This window comes from Tachypleus tridentatus, chromosome 12 (assembly GCF_004210375.1).
Source record: "Tachypleus tridentatus isolate NWPU-2018 chromosome 12, ASM421037v1, whole genome shotgun sequence".
NCBI lineage: Eukaryota > Metazoa > Arthropoda > Merostomata > Xiphosura > Limulidae > Tachypleus > Tachypleus tridentatus.
The window spans coordinates 80841528-80852730 of record NC_134836.1 but is presented as its reverse complement, the minus strand read 5'-3'; the positions used below and the strand labels follow the sequence as shown (position 1 = coordinate 80852730).

At 33.8% G+C, this 11203-nt stretch overlaps 1 protein-coding gene across 1 annotated transcript; it reads right to left on the bottom strand.

Moving 5' to 3' along the window:
* Positions 1-3972: 3972 nt before the first annotated feature.
* Positions 3973-10912, bottom strand: LOC143235432 (uncharacterized). Its single transcript, XM_076473587.1, has 2 exons — positions 7315-10912; positions 3973-5080 (listed from the first exon to the last, which is right to left on the bottom strand). Exon 1 carries the CDS (start codon positions 10303-10305, stop codon positions 9541-9543), a length of 765 nt encoding a protein of 254 aa, XP_076329702.1. The 5' UTR covers positions 10306-10912; the 3' UTR covers positions 3973-5080; positions 7315-9540.
* Positions 10913-11203: the final 291 nt, after the last annotated feature.

The following is an 11203-nucleotide window of genomic DNA, read 5'->3' as shown; positions in this document are numbered from 1 at the left end:
AACTACAAAATTAATGATATTATAAATATGTTGTTCATTACTTTAGACTCAGTTATTGCTAATATATTTCAGTAGGTTTCTGCGTTACCTACACTCTTTTTCATGCTAAATTTTGAATATGTTGCTCCAATAAGAATACATTTAACGTGTATTACACACTAATATCTAGCTTAGTTTCCGTTCAAGTAGAAGTTTATACCAAAAAGTTTGCATAACCTCTCGTTTTCAGAATGTCTACGATAAATAGAGTTAGGGATCTAAATACCATAATGTAGACATGAAGTGACATGTAATTCTGCCTTTAGTTCTCTTGAGCTGTATAACCGGTTTAATATTTGTTTTTGTTCATTTGTTAACGAATTCAGCGCAGAAAGGTATAGAAATTTAAAAAATTTGAATAGTAGTATCTCGGAAACAAAACATGACCTAATAAGGCATCGAAATATGTTAGGAAAGAGTACATCAACTTTCTGTTTTAATTATAGTAATACCTTATGACAGCAAAGTTGTAGGTTTAATCTGATAAATATTCAATTAAAAATCGAATGTTCGACTGAAATAACTACTACATAATTAAGTGTTATACCAACAATCATGATTGTTTAAAATTATGTTTCTTTAAAACTTTGGTACAGCCCAGTTTTTGATTGTAGAAGGTAAACTTGTAAATTTATTGCAAATAGTATATGCACGTTATAGAAGGATTACTCAGTTTTGCTCACCAAAGCTATGTATAAATTGGGTTTTTTCAACATGCGTTATATGTATTAAGCCGTACCGGTGCGGTAAGTATCCAGTATCAAAGAAAACGTTTTGTCTGTCTGTGGACACACCTAAACGAGTTTACCGATCCAGAACAAATTGGAATGCTAATTTAGTAGTCCGAAAACAACAAACCAAATTCGTATTTAATATTCCCATATACTGAAAAATAAAAATATTGTATAGAATAACCCTTATATCATTACTGCAATAGTTATTGTAAATATTTGAGTTTGAACAAAATTCATCCCACAACAAGATTCTACAAGTTAAATATTCTGAATAAAATTTTCAGCATTTCGAGTTTCATTCCATAGCAACCAAGACATGTGGAGAATAAAGATGTTAATGCTGTTTAAGCTTGGATTCACACCATTTAACTTCCCGTTTATACTAGGATTAAAATAAGCACTTGAATTAGAGAAGTATTTCATAATTTAAATAATTTTAAGATATTTCTCACCAAAATTCAAGATTATTACAAATTTAATGCATTTATTTTATGAAATTTAGACAGTAGAAATCTTGACCGCATCTATATTGAAAAAGGTCTGCTTTGAACAAAAAGTGACGCAACCTCTTTGCCATTTCTGCCACATTTCTCGACTTGACTGCTACACTTTCTCACTTCCGATTCACTTGCCATGTCTTGCAACAATTTTCTTGGAAAATGGACGCTACTGAAAATCCTCTGAGAGTTCTTGATCATTTTAAACAAATATTTGTGTGTGTTTACCGCATTTTTAAGAGAGAAAAAAGACGGAGAAATTTAAAATGCATTGCGAGAGCTTCAAAAAACAAACCATTCATAGACTGAAAGTTCAGTTTCACATGTAGGCTTTCATCGTATCTGTAGGGTATGCAATTTACCACTCAAAAATTAGTAAGTTATTAATGTAGAAGGTTGATTTTGAACCAGATAAGTGTTAATACTTATTGTTTTTTCTTTTTATACACCTTTTATAATTTTTCTAATGAAGAGATTAAACTCTTGAATACGAGATAAATAATCGTAATATAAGAGGTGCAACTAAATACGCATATAGTTTTGTGTATTAAGAAAAATACAAGGTTGTTGAACTGAACTCATTACGGCGAGTTTGCAGACTATAGCATGTGATAATATTTGAATCAGATCTTGATGTGTAACGAAATGTTTCAGTATCTTCTGGTGAGAGGAATCTAATGCTCTATTAAGTCAAATTAGATGGGCGTTTTATTCTCAAAAATAAGCCCTCGAAGCTTCAAGCTGGTACGTGAGCTATAGCAGCGTGTTATAGCTGTTAACGGAACAAGAATGACCAGGCAAATGTACAACCTTTTGAACTTTATTTCTCTAGTTAATAGTTCACAGTGAACCCTTTTATTTCACAGTAGATTGTCCTTTTTCGAGTATATCATGATAATTTAAGTTATAATAATATTCAACTATTCTAATAGCTGAAATCAGGTGAATATTGTTGTACAACCGATATGAGCAATTTATTTTTGTTATTACAGTAATTAAACTAAATAAAGGTACATACAAAGATAAACACCTTTTGTCACATCACATATTTCATTAAAAATATAAATAATTTTTGTTTGTTTAGTTGCTTTGGATACTTACGCAAATCTATACAAGAGTTAAATGCGAATGACATCGTTAATTTTAAATTGATTGAGTATAGGGAAGGTAATTAATTAACAACACTCACCGCCAGCTACACTAAATGGGGAGATTTGACCATCATTTTTATAACGCACTAACGGCCTCAAAGTGCGGGTGCAATTTTTTTTTTCTGTGGTAACTGAAAATGAACCATGAACTGCAAGACCCACACCCCAGTACACCGACAACTGGGCCACACCGGGCCTAATATAAAAATCAAGTATCATCATAGTTTCTTATTAAGTATAAAGCTACGCAATGGGCTGTGTGTGGTGTGTCCACCACAGGTATCGAAACCTTATTTATAGTGTTATAAGCTTTAGTTTTATTTATGAGACATCATTTGGGCATGAACTGACTCAAACTGAATTGTATCTTCAAAAAAATTACTATAATGTCGTTGATAAAAAAATACTAAAATTAACTTTCGATCACACATTTTGATTTCTAAAAATTATAAATATTGCCTAACAACAATAATTTTCAATGTATAATCCAACATATTTAAAAATGGAAAACACTAGGTGAAGATAACCTTTTGACTTGTGTTACTAAATAGTAAGATTCAGTCTTAAACATTGTTTACTTGAATAGCCTTTAGATTCAGCGTCATGGAGTCTCTGTAGGAAAAACTGGAATCACAAGTTTTGAGCAATTTTAAACTAACTTACTGAGATTCATCATATTTAATTGAAAGAAAAATGCATTCTGTAATGAAATATCCAAAAAAAGATTGATTCTAAAAGTTTTAAGTAGTTTTTTTTACTTAATAGTGAATTAAATTCTATTTTCGAACTGTTGAATAACAGTAAGAAAAATGTAAGCCACAGTAACTTTGATACGTAAACTTGTTATAAAATATTCATTAAGCAATTTGTATTCATAAAAAACTAAGAGAGACGGAAATTTTTAAGTTATATTTAATGACATGTTAGTATTTTTGTTTTGAGGGTGCTTACTGATTGGCCAAGCGTGTTAAGGCGTGCGACTCGTAATCTGAGAGTCGCGGGTTCGCATCCCTGTCGCGCCAAACATGCTCGCCCTTTCAGCCGTGGTGGCGTTATAATGTTACGGTTAATTCCACTATTCGGTGGTAAAAGAGTAGCCCAAGAGTTGGCGGTGGGTGGTGATGACTAGTTGCCTTCCCTCTAGTCTTACACTGCTAAATTAGGGACGGCTAGCACAGATAGCCCTCGAGTAGCTTTGTGCGAAATTAAAAAACAACAACAACGTTACTGGTTAAAGATTTAAGGAGAAGTTATTGCTTTCACAGTAAGGAGCATTATTTTTTTAGACGTAGTGCTGTCCTTTTCAAGTACACAATATATTATTTCGTATCTAAACGTTACATGGTTAAGCGAACTCCATATCATCTTTTTCAACTACGTTTATCAGCTAAAGGGAATTTAAAAACATATCCAAATTTTTAGTGATTTTCAATAACTCGTTAAGATAAAAAACAAAGTATGAATTCACGTTTTGAAATTTTGATAATTTTAATATATCAGATTTCAATTACATAATACAAACAGACTCTAGATCATAAATGAATTTTTCTAACAACAAGATTTACAGATATATCTATATTTTATTTACTCAAATAATATTAATCATTACCATAAAAAATGATTCTAAGAAACATTTGTCCGTTTTGTGCATTAATAATTCAGAATATTATTGCACAAGTTTGAAAAAGTAGGTTTTGATAAGCCTGGGCTCGTGACACACTGGTATATTTCAGGTTTTGTATGGCCTGATGATTATGGCACTCGGATCTAAATCTTGAAGTTTCAGGTTCGAATCCCGTTCCTATCAGCTGTGAGGGCTATATAATGTGACGGACAATTCTACTCTTCGTTGAGAAAAGAGTAACCCAAGAGCATAGTTGTATACTATCTGTATTCCATCTCTCACTTCAAAACTAGGGCCGATTAGTGCAGAGGACCATCTTGGCCAAGTTGTTAAGGCGTTCGACTTGTAATCTGAGGGTCGCGGATTTGAATCCCAGTCACACCAAACATGCTCGCCATTTCAGCCGTGGAGGCGTTATAATGTGACGGTCAATCCCACTATTCGTTGGTAAAATAGTAGCCCAAGAGTTGGCGGTGGGTGGTGATGACTAGCTGCCTTCCCTCTAGTCTTACACTCCTAAATTAGGGACGGCTAACACAGATAGCCCTCGTGTAGCTTTGCGCGAAATTCATAGACAAACAAACAAACTAGCGCAGAGAACCCTCGAGTGGCTTTTATTAAATTCAACAGACACACAAACTATTTTACACTTCAAATCTTGGCAATAACGTATTCTACCGTACAACTGAACTGAGTGTGGCATAGGTAGAATTTTTGTAGCCTTAGTTACTACAACATATCTAACATTCTAATAAAATAACTTAGTAATAATGTAAAATTTCCGTGAACGTGATTTTAATATACGGATGAAAGAAGATAAACAGAACTCGTTAGGATAACGACTCTGTACTTTTGTACACTTGAAGCTGCAAATGTTAATAATTAATTACCGTGCTCTTGTAGTCATAGGATCAATTTAGTTTTTAACGTTTCAGCTTTTCCAATATATAAATAAGGGCTATCTGTATTCTTCCCACCATGGGTATCGAAACACGGTTTTCAGCGTTCTAAGTCTGCAGACATAACGCTGTACCACTACATGAATAAACAGAAGAAAATCTCAATATACATAGAAAAACAAGAAAATACAAACAATCTGCTTGATTCCTAAGCCATCTTTAATATAAATCGTTGTTTATTTTGATTTTTACACGATTTAAAATTCTACAAAAAACGTTTATTTCTAGTCCTAATATACAATATCAGTATCATAAATGATATATTATATTGTGCAAATGCTTGTTTATTACTTTATAAATAATGTTATCAATAAATTTTCTAACATTCTTTAAAAAATGTATCCCTAAAACTTATTTTTTTTTAAGAGCAAAGCTACACAATAGACTATTTTCATCATTTCCGCCTAAAAGAATAGAGCCCAAGATTTTAGCATTGTAATACAGCAAATCAATCACTGACTCACTGCTAGTTGGTATTTAGTATATTCAATAGAAACGATATATTGTGTGAAATATGGTCTAAATAGCAAGGACAGGCACTCAAAGGTTGAGGTATGACCGTCTTTATTTTATAACTGTTGATCATAGTAAGGGACGCCAGCTAGTTGCATCCGCTACCTCTTATTTTTTTTTAAATAGCGAGGTGAAAGAGTGTATGTGTTCGGCAGTCTCTGAGAACTCGAAGTTTGAATCTTTCGATATGCAGGCTAACTACAAAGCCACGTCCAGACTTCAATATTCTTAGCTTACTAAATTTTTTGTGAATCATTGTTTTTATAATATTACTCTTACTTAATAAAATGTTATTGACTTTAAAAATGAAACATGCATTTTATAATTATATTAAAAACTCAATCGAGAAATTTCTTACAACTTTTTCGCACATTGAAATTTGTTGCGTGTTAGATCATAGATGTATAATTCTAAAACTTTATCAAATGTTTCGTTTTCATATTTATATAGTTTTGGTATCCTATGCTTGTCTGTTATTACATGGACCTTACTTTCTTTTAATAACTGTGAAAAGAAAGTAAAAATATAATTTATAGGAGGATTTAAATTGCCCCAAGCGGCACAGCGTTATGTATGCGGACTTACAAAATTAAAAATCGGGTTTATATACCCGTAATGGGCGGAGTACAGATAGCTCATTGTGTAACCATATGTTTAACGTTAAACAACTAAACAATTAAGGATTTAAAGTTAAAGTCTTGTTCGCCACCTTTACGGATTAGCAATTATTCCTTTAAAACGGCCTGGCATGGCCAAGCGCGTAAGGCGTGCGACTCGTAATTCGCGGGTTCGCGCCCGCGTCGCGCTAAACATGCTCGCCCTCTCAGCCGTGGGGGTGTATAATGTGACGGTCAATCCCACTATTCGTTGGTAAAAGAGTAGCCCAAGAGTTGGCGGTGAGTGGTGATGACTAGCTGCCTTCCCTCTAGTCTTACACTGCTAAATTAGGGACGGCTAGCACAGATAGCCCTCGAGTAGCTTGACAATTGGATAGGAGTTCAGTATTACATCTAATAGACCGTTTAGAGACCCTACTTAGGAATTAAAACATTTATTACAAACACGAACTGCAAAGCCAGAAAATCCAAGGAAATGGGCAAAAACTATTTAAGATAAAAAAATATTTACTTTGTATTTGAAACTAAGGGTATCAGTAATTAACACTAATTTCTAATCAGAATAAGATATGTTCTTAGAGAAAAATTCCAATTCAAATACAATTCCTGCGTTCTTACAAAATCTCATCATCTGGTTACTTTAATTATTAATGATACGGCTACTCTTCAAAAATGTTGGTTATGGAATTTTTAAAAAAGTTTCTCATTAATATTTATAATTTGACAGTATAATATAATATTATTGTCTATATATATTTCTATTGATTATTAGTTAAAACAAACATATTTTTATGTTTCTTTTATGTCTCTTTCAAAGGAGAAAATTCAAAATAAATTCAGAACTTTAATGTGTTACTAAACTACATGCAATTAATTCGTTATTTTTAGAGTATAGATTACGATTTTCTTTATCATTATATTTATTACGAGCTTGACTGTAGATATAGTGATGTAACTAACAAAACTTCATAATGAATAAATGGGATCATTATTATAGATATACCTCAACATAGTAATCACAGTGGTTTTTATCAATGTAGTAATGATATTCAAGAGGTTGTTGAACTGAAATACTAAAAAAAATTATTTTAATAAAGAGTTTTATACAGATAGTCTTTGAGTTAATGTACTCTTAATCGTTTCTTTATTTCTAGGGTTATGAAAACAGTGGCGAACTTACAAAAATCGTTTCATGATGATGTCGAGGTATAATTTTCCCTGTCACTGTCAGATCTTCAGCTTTTCTTCATTTGGACAAATCAACTTGTACTCTTTGACGTCTTCGTGTTTAGAACAAGCTAAATAGTCTCTGACCTTATCTCGGCAAAAGAAAATACTTGTTAAACCTCTTGTGGTTGTAATGGTTTATTTATGTATTAGAAGAAATAACACTGAACAACAATTTTTTTGAAAAGTCGTCCCTAATTTAGCAGCGTAAGACTAAAGAAAAGGCAGCTAGTCATCACCACCCACCGCCAACTCTTGGGCTACTCTTTTACCATTGAAAAGCGGGATTGACCGTCACATTATAACGCCCCCGCCGCTTAAAGGGCGAGCATGTTTGGTGTGACCGGGATTCGAACTCGCGACCCTCAGATTACGAGTCGAACGTCTTAACCCACCTGGCATGCCGGGCCCCGGATCTGCCGCTCGTGATTAGTTTATCAATTACATACAGGCTAAAAGTTTCAAAGCACCCCTTGTCAAATCACCAATAAGAAGACAAAAATCAACTATCCAGAGAAACAACTATTAATCCATCAAAATTACAACAGCCAGAAAAGATAGGCGAATGATAAATCATTCATTTCTGAGCACCCCCAGATTTTTGTGATAAACCTGAAATAACTATCAAGTCTTTTAGCTTAGCTTAAAAGGATAAAATCAAATTTGGAGGCCAAACTGGTACCTACACTTACAGTATTGATAAAAATGTTACAGTAAATATTCAGTGATTAATTAACTAAGCCACGTGCGGTATTTTATTGTTGTTGTTTTATCCATCATCATGCTCTAAATTGAACAAAAACTGGTTAACCAATAAATGAATATTTGCTGTGAAATTCTTATCAACGCTTCAAGTGTAGCTAACAGTTTAGTCGGCAATTCTGATTTCATTTTCTCACACCCAAGATGTTTTTGATCAGAAACTAATACAAAGAAAAGATAAAAATATTTGATGTAAAATTCGTATAAACCAGAAGAACTCTTGAACAACCCTAAAACCTCCTTTCTTAAAAGTAATACCAATCTCTACAACAAAACTATTTTACTTGTATCACAGTCTCTTAAATAACTAGGATCAAGTAGTAATCAGTTGATGATAGTTTACTTTAAAAATACTTTAGTGTTGATTTCAAATATTAACTATATTTTATATGATTATCAGTCTACATAAATTTCTTTTCTAAACTATTCAAATCAAAGATACAGTAACTGTTATTTGATATTGTGGTATTTCACCACGTGCTCCACAGTGGTTGCGAGTATTTCACAATTCAGTGGTTAAAATAAATCACGGTTATCACCCTAATAACAGTGATAATAATAATCATGTACAGATTATTTTTTCTATTTCAGTGTGATCTTCATTATAAATATTATACATACTGGTTCTGTTAGTTATTTCCTTTTAAGATATTATAACACAAAATCGTGGTTATGTGTTGTAGTTTTCTTAACTCAACTAAAAATCACAGTTAGCACAAGCTTAACCACTCACCCAACATCCTCCATGCATCGCAGTTCACTGACTACACTGCACAACAATTTTTTTGAAAAGTTTTGCTTCCTGAAAAGTTTTATGCTGATTGTGACAGGTACCTGGTGGGTATGCACAAATATAGTTTTGGTTTTGCTTCATCACGTAGGAACTCTGAGAAATAGACAGTTAACTGTTTACCGGCAATAACGTATTAAATTGCATTTATGTTTCTAATACGCTATTATATTCAACATAATTAAAAGTGTTTTGCTCCTGATTTTTGTTTGTATTCAATGTCCGGTGCATCACGTTGCAGTGTCCAACAGTAGTCAGCAAGCATTGACGGATTCCAGTTGCCCTGATATCGTTTTTCTATTGTAGCAATGTCGTTAAACCAAGATTTCAATGAAACGGTACATGATGGGCAAATTTTGATGTGATTTTCGTGTCTAGAATAATGTGACTCTTTGGCACGACTGTTCTATTCACAGATGAAACAACAGTACTTTGTATAGTTGAGCTGTAGTCCCAGTAACAGAGCAACGACTTTCAGATCTCCACAGATATTCCAGTTATATTTGCTGTATTGGATGTGCTTCAGCAACATTTCCATGTTCTTGTAGGTTTCTTTCATGTGTGCTGCATAGCCAACAGGTATTGAAGGGTGAACGTTGTCATTGTGTAACAGAACAGCTTTGAGGCTTAACATTGATGAATCAATAAACAGACGCCACTCTTGCGGGTCATGGACACAACCCAAAGCAGTGAACAATCCTTCGACTTGTCAACTTGTGCAAAGAATTTGGTTATATCATCTTGGCAGCTTCGAGAAACAGAAATTTTCGTACCTGGTGACAGCAAACACCATTCCTGCAGTTTCGAACCCAACAATTCGACTTTTGCTTTTGACAGACCCAAATCTCTAACCAGATCGTTTAATTTTGACTGTGTTATGAGATGTGGATCGCCTGAGAAGCACGCTTCAAAATCCGGTTCAATGTCACTGCCAGTTCCCTGCATTGCAGTTTCTTCATTTGGTTTGTCTAAGGTCCATTCCTCTGGTGGTTTCGGAATTGAAAGACTGTCGTTACGTGACACGGGTCTCATTGCTGAAGGCAGATTAGAGTATTCAATTGACTTCTTGTTTTTGGCAGAGATACCAGACACATTGGTCAAACAGAAGTAACAGTCCGTCACATGGTCTTTCTGTTCTCGCCATATCATCTTCAGTACAGCAAACGGCATTATCTTTCGAGTGCCTCTGAGCCAAACTCTCAGACAGACAGCACATGTCGCACAACAAATGTGAGGCGCCCATTCCTGATCTTGATCACCAATTTTACAGCTGAAGTACAGATGATATGCTTTCTTCACAAGAGCAGTCATTGAGCTTCTTTGATGAACAAGCGTATACTCACCACAAATATAGCAGAATGTATCGCGGCTGTTACGACATTGACGACGCATATTGACCGACACCAATCGTCCTGTAAAACGTCTATAACATCTAACTTACTTGTTACAGTGCTACTGAGGCAATGCTATATTCTGAAACAATACGTACACACTATAAGGTCTATATTAATCCAATGAGCAGCATCTGTGTATGCAAGCCACTTTTTTAGCCTGCTGATACGGTGTCAAGCTGGCTCCGGCCAGCCCGGGCTACATACTTCCACAGAACAGCTTCAAAGCTGGCCTGACTTCATGCCTGGGCATCCCCAGACTGCATAAAATATTGTTCATAAGTCTCTTACAGAAACGAAAATTTTGGGACACAAATATAAGAAAAAACATGACAAAACTGAGATTTCGATAAAACGGTACATGATGGGCGAATTTGGATGTGATTTTCGTGATCAGTATTCAAGAAGCAAAAACCATGTTATGCAGTGTAATTAAAGGTTAAGTGAATATTCAAACAACACAATGACAAGTTAACAGTCGTGTACTTGTTTGATGTAGGTAGGAAGAGCTGACAGTTCGTAGTATAAATGTTTACCCGAGAGCATTACTTTTGTTTTCCTCAGTGACTTATCGAAAAGCCTTGAAGACTTAGAATGCTCATGCTATGCAAAAGTCACTCAAGGTTTACTCAAATATTTGTATGAATATATTCACCCTTCTAGATGCTATTATCTACAAAAAAAATTAAATTTTTATATATCGGTTAGGTACAATAAATAATCATAAATATTAGGTTATGTTTTTATACCAACTAAAAATCCATTTCGTTAATTATAACAAACATTTTTATTACTGTAAGCTTTATAATTATACAAGTCAGTTGTTAATTGCTATTGAACATATTTAAAAAATGATTTACGTCTCTAACATATTAATCATAATCCCTTCGACTGTACTC